The 24312-nt window shown below is 38.1% G+C and overlaps 1 protein-coding gene across 3 annotated transcripts in view; it reads left to right on the top strand.

The window, feature by feature from the left end:
- Nucleotides 1-24312, top strand: part of LOC117413316 (serine/threonine-protein phosphatase 2A 55 kDa regulatory subunit B beta isoform-like) — an 86957-nt gene that overhangs the window by 32577 nt on the left and 30068 nt on the right. The window contains exon 1 of one of the 3 annotated variants that reach the window (XM_058996875.1): nt 5778-6489. The exons of the other annotated variants lie outside the window; for them this stretch is intronic. Within the exon in view, the coding sequence (XP_058852858.1) occupies nt 6420-6489 (70 nt within the window). The 5' untranslated portion in view covers nt 5778-6419. Of the gene's footprint in view, nt 1-5777; nt 6490-24312 lie in introns of those variants that run through there. 3 annotated transcript variants of the gene reach the window in all.

Below are 24312 nucleotides of genomic sequence, written 5' to 3' on the forward strand. Positions count from 1 at the left end.
TCGCCTCCTTGGAAACATCCTTTCTTCTCATGTGTCTCTTTTTTATTGCTGTTTTTAGTTTCCATCAAGTTCAGTGCTTTTCTATTGTTGCATGCGGATCAATGGACAATGGCTGTCCTTGAAACGGAAGTGGTCAAACACAACTGCCACGACTTTGCCAGTCTGCCCCGAGGTGTGCTGGGCTACGGAGAATTTCAAAGAAAAAAGGGAACCTCATAACTCCCACACAGAGAATGGATTGAGTGTGGAAGACAACAGTGTCCCTCGCTGGTATAAACTCGCTTTTTCTCACTTTCATCCTCTCATGTACTACAAGCATCTTGCAGTTACCACTTTAGTACATGGGAAGTCACAGCCGCAGTAGGTGTTCTAACAGGGTGGAATTTCTGCATTCAATTAAACAGATATTTATGTATTTAAGTTTTGAGGCTCCAGTCTGCACCATGAACAAATCAAGACCTTTTAGTTGCTTCTTAATCTAGACTGCATAGGTGGGAGCTATCTCTTAAGTATGATATCTCTTTAATAAAAAGGCTTTTCCAAGTATCTAAAAGCCCAAGTAAGATGGATTCATTTTAATATGAAATGGCTAGAGGCTTAGCTCAATGACAAATTAAACAGACTTTCAAAGCTCATGAAAAACGACTGCCGTTTAAGTTTTCAAGGTGTCCCTTTGTGTAATTTATTCTGCTGATCTTGCAGTCTAAATTTGAATGTCCAGAGAAAAATAAAACTAGAAATGACTGGTTTCACTGCTCTCGATTTAGCACTAATCTTAGACTACCTACCCCAGGTAAGGTAGTCTTCATGTCTGTGAAATAAGCTGAAAGGGTAATGCAGATCTCAATGTTTTGCAAGGTTAAATTGATAAGTAATACAGTAATAAATGATTTCCCCTTGAATGCAATACCCAATTTCCAGCAAGGGCCGTTCTTATACTGCATTTCATCAGTGGTGACACACTGCAGTATGTCGAGAACCAAGAAATAAAAGTCATTAATCTGCAAAGCCTCCTGCATCCAATACACTACATTCTGTGCAGATTAATGACAGCTTGCATTAGTTCCAGTGGAGTAACGGGGATCAGCGTGCAGTATTGGCAATGCACACTGAGGTATTAGAAGTGGAAGGTCCCATACCTACTAGACCATATGCTCCCCACACTTGACTATAGATGGGATATGTTTCTGACATTCATTTAAGACTTTTAGCCATACAGAGAATATTCCCTTTTTTATTTTTATTGGTTGTAATTTCCCATAGCAAAATCAGTTTTTGCCTGGCATTGTGTTGATTATAAGGAATATATCTACCTGTACATGAAGGGAAGCTCAATACATGCATGTTGTGAGATATCTATATATATATATAAAAAAAATGAGCACAGTACAGTAAACAGGTTATTTTGTTAAATATAGTTTCATATAATATATTTATATATATATATGTTGTACAGCATATAGAATACAACATCAGCATTACACAACAGCAATTGTTACATGCATTGCATTGTACATTGAGTTACACTCAAGGCATGTTAGATGTCAGTTTTTGGTAGGAAAGAGCTCTCCCGTAATACAGTTTTAAGATCAAATGGCACTCGTCTACTGGGCTTGCACTGAAAATGACATACGTGCACAGTGTGAAGTGGTGAAATTACACCTGTCAAAGCATGGCAGAGGAGATTCGAGAGGATCAGATTACCTGAGTAAATAACCCTACATGTTCCATTACACAAGGAAGAGTATCTGCCACCCTGCACAGATTGATGCTTGAACTTTCTTTGCCAGTCTGTTCAGCATGCTACAGGGGTGTGCTGCTTGTAGTTTTTACACATGGTTTGGGTGGGGGTGGGGGAGAGGTAGGGTCTTCTGTCTACCAGTTAAGGGTTTCTTCAATTTTGGGGGCAGGATTTGACTCGATGCATAGTCCATTAGTATTCTCTGCATCTTTCAAGACACTGTGCTGGATTCTCAAAGCTATTTACCCAAAAATTTCATTAGCATGATATTTTCACAAAGTAATAACACCCCCGATAACATTACCAAACCAGGATTAAACAACTCGGACATTTGATGCAGGGGCTTGTGAATAATCTTGAGTTGTTTCTTATTCATTTTGAAATTGTAGAAGAAAAAAAAAACAGACAAAAATAATGCTAATGATGATTTGGAATAGCTTTGAGAATGTAGCCCATTGTCACATAGGAAGTCTACTTTAAAGCATGCATACTAGTCTTTGATTGAGGTTTAGGAAAGAGGGTGAAAACCCAAACTTCTAATTAACAAAATAGATTCTAAAGCAGCTTTCCTGCTGGGTGATTTCTGCATGCAGTTTTGGTTGACGGGAGCTACTGCTCTTTCTTGTTCATAGCCACTGACTTTGTGAAGCAAAGATGATTGAAATGGAATTACACATTCTGAGAATCTCGGGAATCACTGACTCGCAACAAGCCATTTCTGCAAGCAAAATACTAGTGAAAGAAATGTCTTTTGGTTGGTCAGTAAAGGTTTTGGAAAAGTCGTTTTATCTTGTAAAGTATGTAACTTAGTTTTAACAAAAATGTTACTGGTTTTGAATGAACAAGAACAACATGATATTATATTATATGAGATATGATATGATATTGTATGATATTATATTATATGTAATATGTCTTATTTCTTATATAACATATATTCTCTAGGGACAGGGTTATGAGTTTTTATTTATTTCATATATATATATATATATATATATATATATATATATATATATATATATTAATTATTATAATTATTATTATTATTCAGTCAGTTGTGCTCCGCTGTCCTTGGGGCATTATAATGTGACTTCATTTAATTTCTTGTCTGAAATACAGAAGCGCTTTTGTCAATTAAAAAAAATCCTAGTAACTGTATTAAATTAGTTGGGTTTTGGGAATGCTTTCTTTGGCTCAATTTAAAACCAAGGATTCTTAAATTGGCACCTAGTAAAAGGTATGATCCCTATGCAGCACTGGGTCCACATTAGGTATAGACAATGTCAACCCAGGGGACTACTTTGACCTGAAAAAAGAAACAAGGACCAGGGATCACAAATGGAGATTAGATAAAGGGGCATTCAGAACAGAAAATAGGAGGCACTTTTTTACATAGAGAATTGTGAGGGTCTGGAACCAACTCCCCAGTAATGTTGTTGAAGCTGACACCCTGGGATCCTTCAAGAAGCTGCTTGATGAGATTCTGGGATCAATAAGCTACTAACAACCAAACGAGCAAGATGGGCTGAATGGCCTCCTATCGTTTGTAAACTTTCTTATGTTCTTATGTTCTTACGGATGACACAGAGAATCCCTTCAATTTATTTTAATTAAAGTAGGAAATCGGTGAAGTGGTAAATGACATGCATTGGCAAGAGAAGTTGAACATGGGTGGACCAGGACTGTTTCTCAGTTCTGTGACAGCTGCAACATGACCTTACGTGGGATTTAATTTGCAAATTGGCTTGTGCTTAAGATGGCTAATGCTTTTAGGGAACACTTTTTTTCCCCGGCTGTACAGTATGTAGATTTGTGACCCACCATTTTAAAATTGATATAAACAATATTGAGTGGAGGTCAGAAATATTTTATTCCGTTGAGAGCTTGGTGTAAAATCAAGCCCTTCCATGTGTTTGGTTATACATTATTTATTACTGGAAGTTATTGTCTTTTTCGTTATCCACCTGTGGGAAAGGCAGAATTCTGATGTGCAACCAAATTTTTAATTAAAAAAAGTTCACAGAAACCTTCAAATGCAATTAAAACATGCCTGTGCTTATAATATAAGATATACATGGGATTCCAAACATGGAACCAGGTTGATCAATCAAACTATATTTAATTGAGACTTCAAATTGAGAAATAAAAGCCATGGCAATCAATAATCAATTCATTGTTGCATCTCTATCTGTTATCAAAGCATTCTATAGCCTATGAATACCAGTATCAGATTTGTCAAAAACTACATTTGGATTACCTGGAAAAAAATTCTAATAAAAATCTTTGAATCTTTGAAATAGAAAATTCCTATTTTTTTTTTCTCCAATGTGTATTTATATTCTAAAGCCCAGTGTAGTCTGATATTTATTAGGAAATGTGCTTGCCGTTGTATTCGTGGTTTTCAATAGTATTATCATTCCATCTTGTAACAGCGTTTCTGCTTGGTGTCGAGAATAAATACAGTGTCTGTTTCTATCTATCTGTCTATTCAAGCTTCCTGTTTCTCCGAGATAGGTGTCTGTATGATAACACCGGTATTGTCAAAAACTCATCCCAGGTTTGGAAGCAGACCCAGCCTTTTCCAATTCATCTGTGCTGATATTGCTATGGTAATGTACAATGTGGTTCCTAAGGAAGGGAATAATATAGGAGAGCCATAAACCCAAGCTAAGGTAATCATATTTTTAAACTGGTAAACTGAACCAGTTCATGCTTTTGTGTAACTCTTGCTTTTGTGTAAAAAAAAAAAAAAAACACAGATGGATTTTACAGGGTTATAGTTTGATCAAATCAACCCTTATGTCAAGTAGACAAATCCCATAGGAAAAAGAAATGTAATAAGGATTTATCCATTTTACCGGATTTATCAGCCTTGTAGTATATTATAAAATATATCTAAACGTTTGTTTTGGCCAGTGTTAAAATAATACATGAGCATGTTTTTAAACTATTTGTTTGAAGAATATATTATTTATGTTTCATAAATAAAGGGCCAAAAAGTTTCAATAAAAAAGAAACTGCATTTAAATATAATCAAAAGCAATTGCAGTCGATTTCAGACATTCTGCACATTTTGGCTAATGCCTTGATCAGTGTAATTAGGGAATAATGTATACATCAATTTTTTAATAAAGTAAATTGGTTAAGGGTTTTATTCATCAGCACATCCCACTGTGTTAGCTAATAACATATGTAGACGGTGTCCTAAACCAAGTCTGCAAATCGAATTAGTTTGAGCTGTTTAACACTTATGCAAATGAGGATTTAGTAACGGAAAACATATTTTCATTATTACATAAATACGTTTTCTGGTTAGACATGCATTATATTGGGTTTTTTTTCCTGCCTGTTAATTAATAGATTATGATCCCCTCCATGTAGCATTTATATCACACACACACACACACACACACAGCCAGACTGCCACATGTAATATTGCACCCCAAAAGCCAGATTGAAGTATAAAGATGTCAGCCTGGGTTTGGGGCTGTAAATTGCTTATGACTGTCTAACTTGTGCAGTGTGATATGCCAGTCTAGCAGCTCTAAGGTGCTATATAATATATATTGTACATAATAAAAAGGTACTATTTCTTATGCTAATAAAGTAGCTATAATTACATTTTTTTATTATTATTTAAATGATCAGTTATTTGTTGCTTAGGCAAAAAATGAATGTATCAATCTTAGTGATAAAGGTAAAGAAAACAAAGTAATAATAATAATAATAATAATAATAATAATAATAATAATAATAATAATAATAATAATTATGAAAACGTTTTACGGATGAGGCATTTTGAAGTTTAGGCTTTTTAGGTTTTATGGTAGCCACAAAAGTTGCAAAAGTAAATAAGAATTCAAATCATTCTGACTGCAGAATCATGTCTTACTTTGCATTTTATAAAGTATCTTCTTTCTACTCAGTTGGCAGGTTATACAGTACAGGCCTGTGTGCCCAAAAGTCCCCGGCCCCAGGACCCAGCCCCACTGCAGCATTGAATTCAGCACATCTCCAGCGAGCAACGTGTGTATGAGTTGATGCTGACGCAGTTTGACAATGCCAAGTTGAATGGGAGGAGCCTTTCCTAATGCAGCATACGGCTCAAGCTGCAGAAGCAGTCTCCTGCAGCACTCTGCTGTGCGAGAAACCTACGACGTCGAGCGAGCAAGGAAGGAAGATAAGCAGTAAGGTGCTTCTGACTGAATGACGCATAATTCTGGCCCATGCTGCTGCAAACTACAGAACATCCTAACACCCAAATCCTCACCTCCGCATACCTTGCTGTGTTAGTAGGGCAAATATACCGTTATTTATTTACTTATTAATATTTGTTCCGATAAAAAGCACCTCCTTTGATATCGGAGTATTAATTGCTGCTTCTTTTATTTATTTATATTTCAACATAAGAAAAAAAAAAAAAACCTGGTGTACAGCACACACCCGTTTAATATTTATAGTGTTTTAAGAGGCGGCTGCTGCACCTGCATTGATTGCCGCTTCGCATCCCCGGGAGGAAGGAGAGACTCTCAGCACGAATATAATTTATATTTGTTGAAGGGTTGAACCATGCCGTGCAGCCTGTGGCTCTCTCTATCCCTTTGCTGAGGCGCCGGTTTTGGCATCATGGATACTTGTCTGTTCGCTTTACTAGGATCCCAAAGTAACCGTATTGTAAATGGAGGAAGACATTGACACCCGCAAAATCAACAACAGTTTTCTTCGCGACCACAGCTATGCAACGGAAGGTACTTCCCATTACGTTATGGGTTTTTTTCCCCTATCTGTTCTATTTTATTTGGTGCTGTCAGTAATCCACAAAATGCATTAATCCATATTATCCAAAAAGCTTGTTTTGCAGCAGTACTACAAAATAGTATTTTGTGTGGGTTCCTTCTGTTGGGACCCCTCCTCTAATGTTCAGCCAGATTTGTATTTTAATACTCATTTGCTACTACAGTTAGCTTCTATAACTGTTGTATTTTGGGGGGTTAATTCAGTAGAAAATGCTATTTAGAGGTTAACACGAATGTATACTATACCTCAATGGTATTACATTAGCTACAACATTCAGCACCTGTATGCAGGTGATAGTTATTACAGTTAAATCTTATGGTTGGAGAAATGATTGATAATCCAATTCCATGCACATGATATAGTGATTGATGAATCATAAAATAATGTTTAAGTCAGAAATGTAATAAACATACATACTGTATGATAGTTTCAAACACAACACCAGAGCACTGTAGGGCAGGTAGTTGGGCACAGTAAGTAACATGCCATCGTTGGACTGGGAGCAGTGTAATGGTTGACTACAATAACACCATTTAAGAAAAGGTAAAGTGATTTTGCAGAAGGAACTGTCAGTCCTGATTTATTTTTAGTTATTAAAACCTAGCCAGGAGGAAAATTACACATTTTGAGCCATGGCATGCATTGCATCCCCAGCGTGATTAGAGAAAGAACGCATATTTTTGTAAGATATTCTAGTAAACTGAAATGATTGAGTGCTGTGCTGTTCCAATAAACGTCCCCCACTCCCTCTGCAAGTGGGTTCATTCAGCTTTCTGTAATGGTTGGTAATTTCATTCTCAATGCAGGAAGAGAGCAATCATGACTCAACAGGTCCAAGACCTCAATGCCATCAGTGTCATGTGATTTCCTATTTTTAGCCCAGGTTGAATACAGGTCTTCAGCTTACTGTAGGTGGAAACAGTTTTAATTATTGGCTCAATGAGCGTAGTGCTCAACAAGACAACAGAATACCTGAGAGCATGCCACCACTGTAGCTCAACATGTAAGATTTAAGATGCCATGTGTCTGTATAGGAGCTGGACATAAAATAACACACCCTTTTATGCACTGTAAATGAGTAAGTGCAATTTACTTTGTCAATCCCCAGAATATATTATCTTGCATGAAAAGAGTTATTGATCAAGCAACAGCTGCAAATAGTGGTAAAGTAGATTGACAGTGCACTTTGTAAACTATAAAGGTGCCCTGGGATTAGAAAAAAAAGGTTAAGTGTACAGTACTAGCTATTTATATTGAGAGTATTCAAACTGTTCAGATTGCTGCCAACTCCAGAAGGACACCTTCCCATTTGAACTGAAAGCACTGGTTAAAAGCGAGTGTCGGTGTTACAGTATGTAACTTGACTGAATGCGCTGGGCATCATCATGAAAGCAGGGCATCATATTGGACAAGTGCTGGCAAACCTGCATTGTGGAGCCTTTTCTGAAGAGCAGGTTTTCAAAGGAATAATACCATTGTAATAGCATAAAAACTAGCAAGAAACAGTTTAGATACTGTACGTGACAGAGTAATTACATTTCTGTTCTGAGTAGTTCATTGCTAGTTTTATACTGTAAAATGATATTATTCCTCTGAGTTATGTATAACACAATACTGTATATTCAGCCTGACAAGCTACAGCAGTCAATGGTAGAGTGGTATCGCCATGGTCTTTTTCTATATAACTTGACAAATGTCTAGTTATTTTGAAAATAATGTCAACAAATTCACAGTGAATTCCTGTGAGATTCATTTGGAATAACAGCTATTCAGCTGGAACTGGTGCAGGATTTATGGCTGTGTCGCAGTGTTTTCCAAGTATCTCAGTGGACCGATATCTAGCAGGGCTGCAGCCGAGGAATGATAACCCCGAGTGTTGTGACCGCTGGTTGCCCTAGTGTAGTAGCCTCAGTGCTGGAGATTTGATACATGCTTCTCCAATCCCAGACTGCACAGCAGACTGAGGCAGCTGTGAGACTGTATCACCTCATTCTACATGAACAGCCTTGTTTCACCCACTGACCCACTGAGAGAATTCCCCCTATACTGCAAGGAACCACATTTTTAAAAGCCTCATCCATTATTGAGGTTCATTACATCATCCATGGCAAACATGTTAGAATACATGTCTGTAGAAACCTCTAAAGCATGATTGCAGAACAAGATACTATGAAAGCAACCCATTGCTGATCCCTTCACACACCAGGGACTGACTGAAACACTTTTAGATTATCACTACTACCAGTGAAAAACATTTAACACATTAATCAGAAAAATAGTAACAACAAAAGACATACAGGAATGCTACATCATCAGTGCATATATTTAATGCTCTGTAACTGCAGCTCTTTTCAGTAGAACAGGAATGTACAATGGCAGTATATTATATAATGGGTTTTCCACTAGCTTCCTGATGTCTGAAATCACAGTTATGTTGTGTTTTCCATTTCCCAGAAGCAAGACACCAAATGGTGCTTCCCCATCATGTTTAATATAATCTGCCATCAACTCTTGAATGCTTGTGGAAATGCACTCGGAGGCAAACTACAGCATGCATTAGTGTGGCCACGCCCTGCTATGGTGGGGTGTGGACCGTGTTCAACACCAAGCCCAGTTCTGCTTTTCATGGTTTTGTTTTCTCTATAAATATTTTAGTTTGAAATATGAAAATAAATCAATAAATCAATACCAAGGAAGAAATTGCTTTACTCAGGAAGAGAGTCAGCTGAAATTTGAGTCATTGCACGGTGAACATTTTAATATTATTGGATTTAGCATACCGCATAGACATTCATTACAAGATGCAGTGCAGCTGAATATCTGAATAGTCTGAACTACGTTCAGTAGGTATTGATTACAAGTGATTAATGCAGTTGGATTGCAGCTGTTTTTAACAGATGCCTTGCTTTTTTGTGTGTCATTTTAATTGGAACATGCTTTCCCATAATGGTCGCAAATCAATGTGGATTTCAATGGATTAGATGTTTTATGAATTTGTGGACAATGTTTTAAAATGACCACTAGGGCTTATATCTATGAAATCCACACAAAACAGATAAGCTGTTACAATAGGTTTCTTCTTGGATTCCATTTGATAGGTTATGAATCCATTCCCATTATTTTAAATTGTAAGCAAATTGTTAAATAGAAATGTGTTGAATTACTTGAAGATAAGTGTGAAAATATTCAGAGCTAGACAGTTAGGTGAGACCCAGAGAGACAGGGACAGACTTGAATCGGAGGAGTAGCTTGATGACGTTCTGTCTCGTACATGTCTCAGCATGATATATAGCAGAATTCATGTCTGTCTAGTAAAGTAGGAGCAGGTCATCAAGGAATTCCAGGAGACAACAGAGAGGACCTAGACGAGGAGGATTGCAAGGGATGTGGGATGAAGGATAGTTGGATGGCCAAATAAATAGAACACTGATGAGCCACCTTGAGGTGTCATGGGCATGTTGATGAAACACTGTGGATGGGTGGTGGCTGTCTGATTCTTTTGAAATTGTCTTCAGACCCTTAATTAATGATGTGGTAAAGTAGGAAGAAGGCCAGCAAGGGGGTCCGTTGGAGAGCAGGTTGCTGGTGTATGGCGCTTGTCCTTACCTCTTATCATGGACTGAAAGAGCTGGTGCCTGCTATCTGAAAACTCCTTTCAGATTGCCAGTTTACACATTGAAAAACACAGTTGCCAGCAGTACAAAGCTCTTGTTTATACATGACCTGAGTCAGGGAAATGTAACAGATCTGCTCTCACATAGACAGGCTTTCCACACTTATTTTTCAAAAACTTTTAATTTATTACACATTTTTTAGACAGTTTTAATACACTATTTTATCTCCCTTTGCTTGTTTTCTTTTTTGTGACTATATCCGATATTTAGAGGGTAGTAAGGGCACGCAAAGCTCCAATGAAATATGTATTCCAAATGCAAGGGGAAAGCTTTTGGCAGCTGGATATTATTAGTCCTGAATATATAACATTTCCCTTGAAGGCATTAGGCCACTCCAAGCCCCAAATCCAAGGAGAACATTAGGTTTACAACCAGGGCTTTGTTGTGTACTCTTAAATTATGAATCCCACCATGGCTTCCTTCACCATTAACTTGGAAGGAAGGAGCTTGTTTTCATATAGTATTAAAAATGTACTGCATTTAGGTTTGCATCTGTCAGATGCCGACATGACGTCAAGGTGAATTAAAGGGGTAACCAGGATATAGATTGAAATACAATTTGCAGTACCACTGCATCTCAGTTTACCTAGCCAGTAATATTTTATAATGCAAGATTAAACAAAGAATGCCTACCCATCAGTGGATTTTTCTCTGTTTTGTGGTAACTGGCTGACAGCTGGTATCTTCCTGATTCCTCGCAGTCGTATCAATCAAAACAGATCTCAGTCCTACTGCAAATATGCTTCATATCGGCCACTGTGCAGTTCCTCACACTGTGGCACTCTACCCTTTTAATATGTATGATCGATTTTGTAAATGTACACCCGCACCCTGACCTTTCCCATGGGGCGATCACCAAATCTAGAGTTTCTACAGCAGAAAACCCTCTAATGCAAAAGGCCATTTCATTGTATCAACTTGATCACGAGTTACATGTATATCCTGCCACAAGTAAGTGAAGGCTGGAGGTGTAGACCAGGGTAAGCAGCCTTGGTAATCTCAGTCCATGCCATTGCTAATCTTCAGCATGGCGAATTAAATAATGAAGGAACTGGTTGGATCAAGCTCCTTTAATGGAATGGGCAGAGGAGAGCCAAGGCTGCCTGCCCCTAAACGCAGTCATAATAATGTCAAATGAGACTTCAGCCCTGTGTACCCAATGCGTGATGTTGAAATGAATCTATTCTGATCTATGGGGGTCAAAACGGAACAGAAATTGACAGTGAGGGAAAATAATTAGGACCCGAATGGTAATCCTTTTATTCTAAAGGTTTGATGGCATTCCTGTTCTTTGCAGGTGGGACACAGGGATTGATGATGTGTGATTTAGCGCACACGGTGGAATTTATTTATGGAAATGAAATGCAGCAGTAATGGAGAGAACGGTACTCTACCTCCTGATGCTTGTTCAAGGTTGTATGCTCACATTCCACTGCAAGACAGAGGCAGTGATTAGGGACCTGGGTTGCCAGTTGCGTATTGTATCATCCCCAGTCAATATGAAAGCTGTGTTATCTGGTTATTAGGAGGTATGAAAACATTTATATTGTCATGTGGGTGCTGTTTTATGTTCCGGATTATTGGTTAAAAACAGCCCTGCCAAATGTTTTATTACACCATTTTTTCCATATTTGTCATTTACCTCATACAGGCCTGTTTTTCATTGGCATCATTTGCAGAAAGTGCTGCAATTAAAACACTGTAAATCAGAGTGGGGAACTAAACATACCCTAAACACAATCACAAGCACACCGCATGGCAGACAGCAGGGATTAATGCTCCCCTCTGACTTAATGTTCTGCACTGCTTTTTAATTCAATATTAATCGCTGTGGTTAAAGACAGTTCATTGTGGATGAAGATTTCAGAAACTTTTTTTTTTTTAAAGCCGTCGAATCACCAAATTTCAAACGGACCTTAGCACCCATCCACAAAGAGAGATCAGCAGCCATGGTCTAGAGAGTTATAGATCTAATGTGCTGAAGGTGTTAGAGTAGGTTAGGTAGTCACCCAGAATAAGTAAAATCAGCATCCCTGTTCAGTGTGATAAAACATGAAAAATAGACAAGGCTACAAGCGATGTGCAAGCCTACTGAGAATTCATTATTTCCCTGCAAGACTCATGGAACCGCATTTTAATTAGTCCCTTGGTTAAAAAAAAGGTGCTGCTAGCGTGTCTTTACCCCCCAACCCCCCTTTTTTTAATCGCTTGGCAAGCGTTCCACCTTGTGAATTTGTAGAGCATTAAATACCATCGGTTATAGGACTAGAGGGTATTGTACAGGAAACAAATTGATGTTTCCTAAAGTTATGGGCTTAACAAAATGACATGATGATAATTATATTCCTGCTGAACAGTGCAGTAATCTCTCCAAACGTGCTATAGAAAAATACAGATGTTGCAGCGCCTTGAAAAGAGATTGCAGCACTGAAGCAAATTGCATTGAACTGAGTGTCTTGATAGAGTAAGATGAAATACTAAAGAGGAAATCATTTATTTGCTGTATATACAGTAGTTTGCCATTATGCAGTATAGTCAAGGGCTGTAGAAAGCAGTTAAAATAATACAATTATGCAGCATTATAGATTCTTGGAAGGGCTTAAATAAAAGTTAAGTTGTGTACTAAGGATTCTCTTCCTCCTTTACAAGGATGTGTCTAATAGTTGACCAGTGTAATTGGAGCACTGCAGCATGCATGTGCTGTGAAGTCGCGAGAATAGTTTCAGTGTATTGACCATTTGTTATATATTGGGGGGTGATTTGCTGTGTTTCGTTTCTCATATAGAACCCCAACCACCCTTTCCATTAAATTAAACCAATTCAAAACTCACCAGCTGCTAAAGGGACTGCTGTGTCCTCTTCATTGCTTCAGGCTCCCTGCCTTCACCAGACACCAAACTGGAAGCAGGAAGATACAGTACCTGTCTTCTCTTACCGCTTCTGATGACTGAATGATGAAAGATGTATTTTTGGTGACTACAAGGCATTATCTGAATAACTTCCCTTAGACATACATTTTTTCTAATAACATTTTGCTTGTGGTACGTGAGGCTGCCTTGAATATATGTTATGGAGAAATAAACTTTGGATAATTGGGTTTTGGGTAATTGAGTGGCAGAAAAACTATAATACGGTATATAAATTATCAGTTTTAAAAACGACAAAGAAGAAAGCTTCCTAATGTGACCAATTTTGCCTTCGGGGGCCCTGTCTATTAATATCTAGAATAAATTCAAAATTGCATTTTAATGCTAAAATCGGCTACAAATTGGCACGTGTGGCCAGTGAAATAAATGCAGCTTGATGCTGGCAATAACCACATGCTTTAAAACCAAGCCTTTAGGGTATGCTGGTGCTATCACAGGCTCCATGCATTTTTACTAAAGGTAATTAGAAACAAGGCTTTCATGGGATGAGACGACTGTTGGAACCAGTGAAGAAGCACTACAATTGTAAGGCATTTTATTAAAGTAGATCGCTCGAGATTACATGAGTATTATAGGATGTTTTAAATATTCCACAGAAATGCATTACTTTTCTTACTCATGTTGTGTGCTTATTAAAAAGAATGGTGGAAGGGGAAAGTTATTCCATGTGCTGTAAAATACACCCTTAAACATTATTACTGTACCCATATCTTTTTGCTTTTTCAGCACAATATTAAGGGAGGGGCGATAACATTGCTAATGCTAATAAGAGGTAATAAAATGCAATGGCCACTAAAAGGACGTTAAATCTGAAGTCTTTCTTTTGTAGATTGACCCATGAAGCAGATTACACACAGCAACACAAAGGTCAGAGTGTCAGCATTAATGTTTCATTTGAGCTTGTGGGTTTGTTCGCCCCTGGAACCTGGTAAAGGTGATTGTTCTTTTCATTTTTTGTGTTGCTGTTCCCAAGGGGTTTGCTGTGATGCTTGTTAGGGTTCTTTTAGCCTTTTCTTTCCACACTTCAGTCTAATGCCTGACCTTTTTACATGACTTTTTACATTTGTTTTGTTTTCTGTACTGTAGCTGTTTCATACTGATTGTCAAGTTACACGTTGTGCTGTTTGAACAGTAGCCGTTGTATTTTAATGTTTTATGGAAGAATTCTTTTTTTTTACAACAGAACAACAACAAAAAAAAAAAAAAACACCCTTGGCATGTCATGTTTGTGCTTCTTTCTTTTAAAATCAAGAAGGGGTCCACAGGTGTCAGGGTGAGTGTTTACTGAATGTTTCTTTTGCTTGTGTCCTTTGGGAACCAGTTTTAAAACTGTTCAAGGTCAGAGTGACTACGACGTGTCGGAGAGGCTTCCGCGCTGAAACTAGAAACTGAGGACGCACTTGAAGCAGAGATTCTCTACTTGAAGGGGGGTGGTGGAAGGGGACAATGATAAAGCACAAAACATAATTGGATACGTGTTGGATTGCTTTATGCGCATTCAAGTGGCGTGAATAAAAAAATACAAAACAAAAAATAGATTGCCCAAGCTACTGTACATGGTTAAAGTACAGTATTCAGATAGCATACTGAATATCCCATTAGCACAATTTTACCTTCAGTGCTCATAATAGTGAAATTCGATTTTATGTAGTTGTTTATAGCAAATCATTTTATTTGAATGTCTGACAGAATAATACAGTATGTTTGTATGCAATAGTCTGATCAATCATAAGTTTTAGTTTAAAATAAACCAGTCACAAACATACACACCCCTCTAGCCTCCCCACTTTTGATGAAAGGCGTGACTGGAATTCAAACTCGTGCCCATTAGGACATCCAGTATTTGGCACGAACATTAATCTGCTCCCCGGTCAGACAGGCTGCTGTCGTCTCGCAGGCCAAGCTCTTGATGAATTTGTGTTTGTGAACAATAAACTCATAAATCGTTCCCAGGGCGAGATTGATAGATGGGCGCTCGTAAATCCAAGCATAAAACAGTGACTGGTCGAAAAGGCCATAGGTCAGAATAGTAAAACCAATAAGTTATGTTCAACTGCACTTGTTAGAGACTCTGTGAATCAATGTAACAAAATCTTATTGATACAAGACAAATGGATTGTCTCTTCGGCACTTTCTAAAATAAATACGCCTTATTGGGGAAAAAATGTGTTCTTTCTAAATTGAGAAGAAGCCACTTGATTTTGAAATACGAGGTTGTGCTAAGGAAAACTAGACTTAACTGCTGTAGAAAAGAACCAGTCCTTGTGGATGAACACACTGGGGACCATACAAATAGGATTCAAAGTAAAAGCTGCAGTGCATCAACAATGGGGAGTGAATTATTTTACAGTAAGCTCCCTTATTATGGCAAACCAGTTCACCATTAAGACCACTGTCTGTCCTCCCCTTTCTTTTCGGAGACAATCTGAAGATCGCCTTCTGATTGGACCAGCAACTTGGTGTGGGTGTGAGTTATCCTAACTAAATAATGTTCTTTTAAAACCTTTGTTACCATACCTCTAATACAAATCGTCAAATAAAGGATGGTTCAGTTTCAGCTGCGTCTGAAGAGGTGGTGGCAAGTAGTGTAGTACACCGTTTATACTTCTGGGACTGCAGAGCAAGTTCTATGATTCACAACCTTTGCTTCCAAGCAGTTGGGCATCATCTTTCCCTCTGGCTATCTGGGTGTCTGCCCTGTGTGTGTATCTTCCTCCCCATGGTGTCTGCCAGTCTCACAGGCACTAATGACACATCAAGCTCATCCTACTGTAAACACATTAGCATGCATATGACGCCTGGACAGATGTCCATCTGATTGCACTGTACATGTTTTCTCGGGGTGCACGATCCAACTAATTTACTCAGCAGCAGAACACCTGAGGTGGTTTGGATATTTTCCTGAGGTCTACGTTATACAGTATATTATTCCGCTGCAGAATTAATTTGACATTGTACTGTATATTCTGAGTACGACTTCATGGAAGGACTCGGAAGAGTGTATTCAAAATCAAATATGCATGCCTCCTTCAAAAAAAAAGTTTTAATTTAATACAGTCAGTAAAAGTGATTTGATCTAATTATTCTGTTTGATTCTTTCTGGCAGAGATAATGTGATTCTTTGCTGTAGCAGACAACCCCACATATTTACTGTTCAAAAACCCAGAACAATTTTTATTTCTAGCACAGTTTTTTTGGTGTGTGACTTTTTGAATGGAATTTGGAATTCAGCCCATCTTGTTTCACGGTTACCAAAAGGTAGGAAAGTAATCAATTGTGGTTACGGGAAAAAGATGAAAGCAATTACGTAACTCTTTTAATTTATTTTATTTTTTCGTTAATTTTGTTCTGGGTTTTTATTTTTCCGTTACAATTGAAAATGATGCCACAGGACTGAAGAGTTGGAGGAAACATTGCTCTTGTCAGTGATTTGTAGCCTTTGTTCTGTCTGTGTGTGATGGGGCTCAGCTGGATTAATATTAGGCCTATCCATCTGCTGAGTCCCTGGTGCCACAGTTTGGGGAACAATAGGACAGTAATATCTCACACTCTGAATGCTGTTGATCCTGTTGATGCACAGAAACTTGCTGACACTTACATAACCTGAAACTAGGGTAATGTTTGAACTGGGCAGCCAAGTTCCTACAATAGTTTAAGCTAAGTAGTATCTAGCACAAGGAGACTAATTACAGGTGTCCTGTAAAAACTAGAGGCCCAGACACGGACAAGCTTCTGGATAAAGAGTTGATAGAAGAGTTCACTTTGACAAAATGTATTTTAGCTTCAGAAGAGAACGTACGTTTTGTACAGTAATGATTATGCATTTGACACGAGCAGTGCAACATCAAACCAATACCAGAGCAGAAGGGGTTAATGTCCATCGCAAGAATGCCCAACACTCTTTCGAGGTCGGCACTGTTGGACACGTGCTGCCTATATTGTAAAATCTGCAGCACTTGAAAGTAGAACGGAAGGTTTTTGGCCCAAAGACAACTGAAATATGATCTGTGGCCATCTGGCTGTCTGCGGCAAGCTTATGTAGCTTCCCAACTCCTAGCTGTGACTAAGTATGTATTGGCAACTATTAATAGACGAAATCCAACTGCAGTGGGCTGATGCAGATGGAGCTCTCATCTCTTAAGGGCTGAATCCAGATTATCACACCTAAAGCAACACAGTGTCAGAGCTGTGAAATGAAATTTAAAGGTAAAAAGTCCATCACGGTGCTTTTCCGATTACCCATCAGTAAACAGCTTGAATTATATATTTTAAGAAGATTTGATCCCTGGAAATATTAAAGAAACCACCCCCATAACTCCTTTACAATGAGAACATCTTAAACAGATTGGTGTGTTTTATTTTCAAGGGTTGCATAACTGTGGCTGTTTCTTTTCCTTTTTCAAGGAATGAGCAAATACATAAAGAAATACGTTGAAATAAAAGCACAGTGATGTTAACATGATCGGAATATCAGACCCACACGGCAGAAAACATTGCTGTGAAGGTCATGCCATTAGCACTTATGCTTTTAAATAGTCGTTTTCAATTGTAGACCTGCATCTCCTCCTTTTTAAACATTCTGCATATGGGAGCCACCTGTTTCTATTGCCGAGTGACAAAGGAGGAGTCTGTATGTGATCTGTCTTTGACAATTATTTCCTGAAACAGCCATTTGCTTTGACAGAAAGGTTGATGTGCCCTTCAGGTGCCACTTGGCCTTTACCCTTGAATTAGAATAACAATGGTGCGATTTCATCAGGGAATTCTTTATGAAATTACAGTGATCAGAGTTTCGGGTTCATTAAATTGAGATTCCTGTATTACTTTTGCGTGTCTTTCCCTGGAGCTGTATAGACTGTATTTTGACGCAATACAGTATGCATTCTTCATTGTACACATGCAGTTTTCATTGTACACATTTATTGGAGCTATTCCCAAGCCAGAGCCGTTGCTGAGCACACTTCAGTCAGTAGTCCTTCATTATTTTATAGTTTCGAAAACAATGAGAATGGACAGGGCGTTGCATGTTAATCACGGTCTGCATCTACCCCTGTATAAACGTCGACTTGCAACTAATGATGCTCATTCATACTTTTACGCTACCCTTGAAAAAGGCAACCAAAACTGCTAAGTTCAATAAACCTACCTTTTCCCACCCCTTATTTATACAGCTGGCATGCTGACACAGCAATCCCCACCCCCTTTAACCAAGACTGTGCAGAGCATTGATATGTCTCATTTATGCACTAAATCATGGGCACTTCTTCCATTTTTTGGAGTGGGTAGAATGTAAGATGTTTGAGAACACCTGAAAGTCACGTCTTTGGTGTTAATGAGTCCTGAGCACTGAGCTCAGTACTCGCAGGACAAGATCCTAATGAGACGTAGCCCTGGGCTTTGCAATTGTACAACTTTTTCAAGGGAACTGTGTGAGCAGCTTGGCTGTTTCTTGACAGCAGCCTTATCCATTTTAAAAGAACTTTTGCCCATTACATGCTGAATTATTCTGTACAAAACCTGCTGAGTTACAGTAGATGCAGGAGACTTAATACTTTTGCTTGCTAATACTTTTGCTTGCCTTTGCTAGATAGATAAATGGTATGTTTGAGATATTTAAAAACTTTTCCTTGAATAGCTAAGCTGTCCCAGCATTATGGGTCTATGAAGTCAGCAGAGGAGACAAGGAGGAGATGAAAGCATTACCAGCTCAAAATAACTGCATCGCATTACAGTAATCCCCTTTCTACAGACCTTAATGTATGGGATAAACGTGCGTTTAAAAAAAAATTAATTAATTAGTTAATTTTAGATTTTTCTGCCAGTTTTTATGTTTTATTTCAGAAATTATGGAACCAGCCATAAATATTCAAAACATACTATTCTGGGTAATTTTTTTTTTTTTAAATAAAATACCCAAATATAATGTTTACAACAACTGTTTTTAGTATGGAATGTACAAGTGTGCATTGCATGCAATTTTTTTATTGCATAGTACTTCTGACCTGCATTTTTTCATTTCTCATGTAAATCCTTTATTACGGTAAGTCAAGTGATCTCTGTAAAATAAAATCGTCAGTGTGTTACAGTAGTGAGATACAGTCTGAATTGAAGTGCCAGTATGCTATCTGGACTTGCCAGCATCTTGTGCCTGTCTTGGGGAGATTCAGATGGGCCCTTTCAGCACTGCAGACAGCTGCTAGTCATTGGCCTGTAACCTATGGTTCGCACACAAGATGTGTTCATCCATCCAGGATCAAACTCACAATTTTCTGCTGTTGCTGACCATATATATTGTGTTATTAATGTTTCGCTATGAAATTGGAATCATGAAGTGATCAATTTTCTTCTTATAATTAGTAATAAATTTATTATGATTTCAAATGCAGATGAATAAGTAAGGTAAGTAAGGGCTTTTTTCTGGTTAGACTGATACCATTTTCTCAAAACTTTTCAGTAAGGTAGCGAGAAGATTATTGCCCACCTTCACTCCAGAGGGAGATCATGGAGTGTGTCCACCTAACTCCTGAATTAACAAATGCTTCAGGGTGGGGGGTGGGGGGGTACTGCTCATGCACTTACTTTATATAATACAGTGCAAATTGTACATACGATACAGTAGAAAGCTGAAAATATCTGCAGTGGGTTTTAGTCTGTTTATTTTTATAGTGCGTTCAACATGGCACAGTTTTAGAGGACTGCAGTTTCTAAGCACTGAGCTTTTAGGTGATGCTGAAGTCGGGGAGGTCTGGTCTCTGTTGTCTCTTTGGAAGCGGATATGTGCGTTCAGGCAATATTGAGCTGGGGATGTATTGAGTTTAGCCTTGATCCCAGCAGCCATGCAGCTGGGGCTTTCACACTGCACCCCCAGCCCCCAGCTCCAATCCTAATGAAAAAAAAAAAAACAGCACAACTCGACTACCTCAATTCCTGAGCAATGGGATCCTCAGGCACAGACAGGGGAAGCTCCCACATTGGCCTTTTCTGCCTTCAAGGCAAGAAAATGTGCGATTGTGTGTACAGTGGAGTGGGAGTTGCTGTGTGCATTCAAGCCAGCAGGAGGGCACACTTTTTCATTTACAGTTCAGGATTGATTTGTTGATCTTTTATTCCATTTTGGAATGTTTGCATACCTAAGAATATATATAATTTTTTTTTTTTCCTTCAGGGTAGTGCAAGTTACTTTTTTGTGTGTTTTTTTTTATTTTGGTGCTTGTAAATGTTTTCTTCTGGAACAATGGCACAGTCTATAGCAGTGGTGGCCAACCCTGGTCCTGGAGAGCCGCAGGGTCATCTGGTTTTTATTTCTACCTGAGCTCTCAATTACTTAATTGAACCAATTATTTTCATAATTGGTCAACACTAAAACAATGTCTAGGTCTTTAGCCACTGATAATTTAAAGATGGCCTGAAAACCTGCAGGATTGTGGCTCTCCAGGAGCAGGATTGTCCACCCATGGTCTGTAGCATTGTTACCTATAGACCTACTTTATTGCTTAAAAACAGACATCTATGTTTGCTATTCAGTCCCAGCCCAGTTGCAGTTTTATAGCTGGGGGCTGCTTGATGGTCGGTGAGTAATTCACTGGTCTCCTGCTTGATAAGCCTTTAGAGTCCTCACAGAACTAACTGAGGTGGAAATCATTCTAAACTGTGAGCTGCACTTGTCCTGCAGGCATTGTGGCGAAGCTGTCTCAATTTAGTGTCTTGAGTAAATAGCTCTCATTCTCACCTCGCCATACCATCCAAAGTGACCATGCACAAGAAACAATGTGTATCTAAAGTGAATTTTTAGATAATGCAATGTCTGATTTTATTCAAATATCTTTTCCATTAGTGTTGTTGAACGATATCATCCACAGAGAGTTCCATACAAAGTATCAATAAGAAATCTTGGTTTTGACTTTAATTTTAAAAAAGACATTGTAATTCTGTTTTTAAGAAGACTATTTATTTAAAGTATCTAATTTAAAAGCAGACAATAACACTGTTTTAGGTTAAACATTGTGGATATCTGTATTTGTAAAAGAAATGTGTGATTTATTCTTATATACAACGTATTATTATATTCTGGTAATAAATTACTGCCACTAAATGTCAGAATACTGAAAATAGCATAAAGTATGTTGGTAAGAATTAAGTACATCATTATAGAATGTGTCTCTGTAAAGCTGATAAATCACAAAGAAAAAGCTTAATAAACATTGTCCGATGGATTTTTCCACAGTTATCTGAAAGGTGGTAATATATGCACTGAAGCCCTGACTGTATCTTGCTTGCAGGCCTGGGAAGTTGGGGATTAGGGGAGTTCACTGCTAATTTCATCCAGGAATTGATTTTAATTATCTGCAGTATCAGAGCCTCCCAGCAGTAATCGATCAAAGCATTCTAATTTGCTCTGGCTGCTTCTCCAGCCCAAGTCACACTGCGCACTCGGTGTTCTGTTCCGGTTCCGTTTGCAACATGGGAATCCTGGAGACTCTTTATCCTGTGAGCACAAAACACCAGTCAAAAATACAGCAGTAAAACATACATCTTAATCACTTTCATTGGAAGTGAACAATTAAAAAATACTGAAAAATCTTACTAATCAGGAAGTGAACCATATAATTACTTTCCTTTTAATGCTTGAGCTGGTTAGTATTAGTAGAGTTTATTGCAGCTTCTGACCCTTTTAATATTATTTAATTACATTTACAAAGACAATGCAACATATTCATAAAGCTTTAGCGTGCTAGTGTATTTGCATTAAAGTCCAATGCATTAAATAGCATGTTTTATGAATATGGCACTGTTTTATATTGTACTAAAAATTATGTTCAAATATGTTGCAGAAAATATAAAACGTAAACTGTAGCCAAGGCCAGAAGTGATGTTTAATTAGTGCTGAATTGACATTTTTCCATTTTGATGAAATAATTAAACAGCGTAATTAAGCACTTGAGGAATTAGCCATGCCATTAGTCACTCGACTAGATTCAGTTTGAACATTTGTCCCATTGAAGATCTGTGGTTTAAATATAGGTTGTGCTTCAGTGGCACTGCAGATAAAATAAATTGATCTATAGAACTGCACATCTCATTAACATAGCAGTGCTTTGCTTAAATTAATCTTACTTGAAGGAGAAATGTATCCCCATGGTAAAAAGGTCACTTAAATGTATGATTTAATACAGGTTTTTTTTCTAGATATTTACAACAAATAGAAATATACAATTGTCTTTTCTTCCCATTTGAAATGATGATTTAGTCCACTGGTGCGTTGGATATTCATGAGTTTGATCTTCTGTGAATATAATGGTGGGGGCTATTCATGTATATTAATATAAAACCACTTCAGTCATAATTTGTCAAGAAGTAAATAATGCTTAAGCACAAATTCAGGTAATCTAAAGCAAAAGATAGCTGCCATACAGTGTCGGTCTATATGAAGGAGAGGGAGGTTGAAAGAAACAAATGTCTTTCTTTGTTTTACACAGCAAATAGAGGATGGCTCTTGAAAAATAATTATAGAGAGTGGGTTGGTTTAAAAAGCACCCTTGTTTTACAATTAAAGGGCTGATAAAACTGCGAAACAGGCAGGCACGTACTCGCTTACACTGCAGTGAATAGCCTTTCAGAAGCTATCTCCGTAAAATTGTTTCATTTGTTCCTTATTTGCACACAGTCATGGTGTGTGCCGTGTGGAGAGCAGCACAGTCACTATAAAATTGTTGTTTCTTTTTTAAATGTAGCTCTGTGTCATTAGCAAGCTGCAGGAATGTTGCATGCGGTTTGTTTATGGCTACAGTTCAGTGGCTTGCTCTGTCGTGGATGTAAACTTGTTAGAATTCCTGTCACTCCGTAGAATTCCAGGCTCATCCATAGAACTCTTTTGTTAAAATGGGACTTGATTATAGCATGTATTTGTTTGCCCAAAAGCACACATTTCTAGAATGTAATGTACAGTAATATATGTATAAATACTGGACCAGTGCCACACTTGTTGTTGTTTTAATAATCCATTAGATTTATGAATATGCTGACCAGCAGTATAACAATCCATTCACATTATTTATTCATTAGTTAATAAGTTTCAGTAGGAGATGTGCTTTTGAGATAAAAATGTGAGAAACAAATACACAAAAGCATCAGATTTACAACCCAGGGAGAACATTTCAATTTGCATGCAACAATGGGGGAGGGCAAATGTTAATAATGGTGAAAAAGAAAAATGAAATCTGTAGTACTCATAATTATATACAAGAGAAAGATCAATTACTGCTCCTGAAAAGAAAAAAAAATGCAGGTTTCTTGGATTGAATTCTGCACATGCATTGTACAGCAGGTTGATTCCACCAAAGGCACGTAATTCAAAATCTCAGCATTCAGTGTTAATTACTCGCCATGCTGTCCTGCTGAAGCAGGTCCATTCATCACCAGGAAAACGACAACAGCACATGTGTTTCCTGTTTCAGCTACACTTGACCAAACTCAGTGTTTTGCTTTTACATTTTTACACTTGTAACTCCAGATGATTCATCTAGTGTAAATTAATTTACACTTTGGTTCCAATTTCAGAGCTAAAGAGCCCTGATTTTGTAGCAGCAGGAGTGGGGATGTTAAATAAAGCAATATATATGGTGCAGACCAAATAAACTAATTCACACCATGTGGGGGGCTGCTATACTGGTAGCTACTAACCAAATAAATACACAATGTAATTATATAGGAATTATTGGGGGGGGGGGCTTAGGTCGGCCAGGGTGTCCCCTACCCATGTAGTCAAGTCGGGCGCCTGCGGGCTTGCCTGTAAGCTGCCCAAAGCTGCGTTGTCCTCCGACGCTGTAGCTCTGAGGTGGCTGCACGGTGAGTCTGCAGTGAAAAAAAAAGCCGTCGGCTGACGGCACACGCTTCGGAGGACAGCGTGGTAGCGGTGAGCTGAGCCTAAAAATAATTGGATATGCCAAATTGGGAGAAAATAATAAAATAATTGCAGTTTTGCCCATTTTCGGTTTTAATGTGCTTGATTTGCCACAGTGTATAGGTAACAAGCTCAGGTGTGTCTTATTAAACTCATAGTAAAAACAGGTATGGATGACACTGCTATGCAATGGGAGTCTTGTTTCCATCCCTGAGCTAAACATCCACCTGTGTGGAAGTGAATACAGTCCTCTAGTCCTGATTTACACAAAAC

Source organism: Acipenser ruthenus, chromosome 23 (genome assembly GCF_902713425.1).
Source record: "Acipenser ruthenus chromosome 23, fAciRut3.2 maternal haplotype, whole genome shotgun sequence".
Lineage (NCBI taxonomy): Eukaryota > Metazoa > Chordata > Actinopteri > Acipenseriformes > Acipenseridae > Acipenser > Acipenser ruthenus.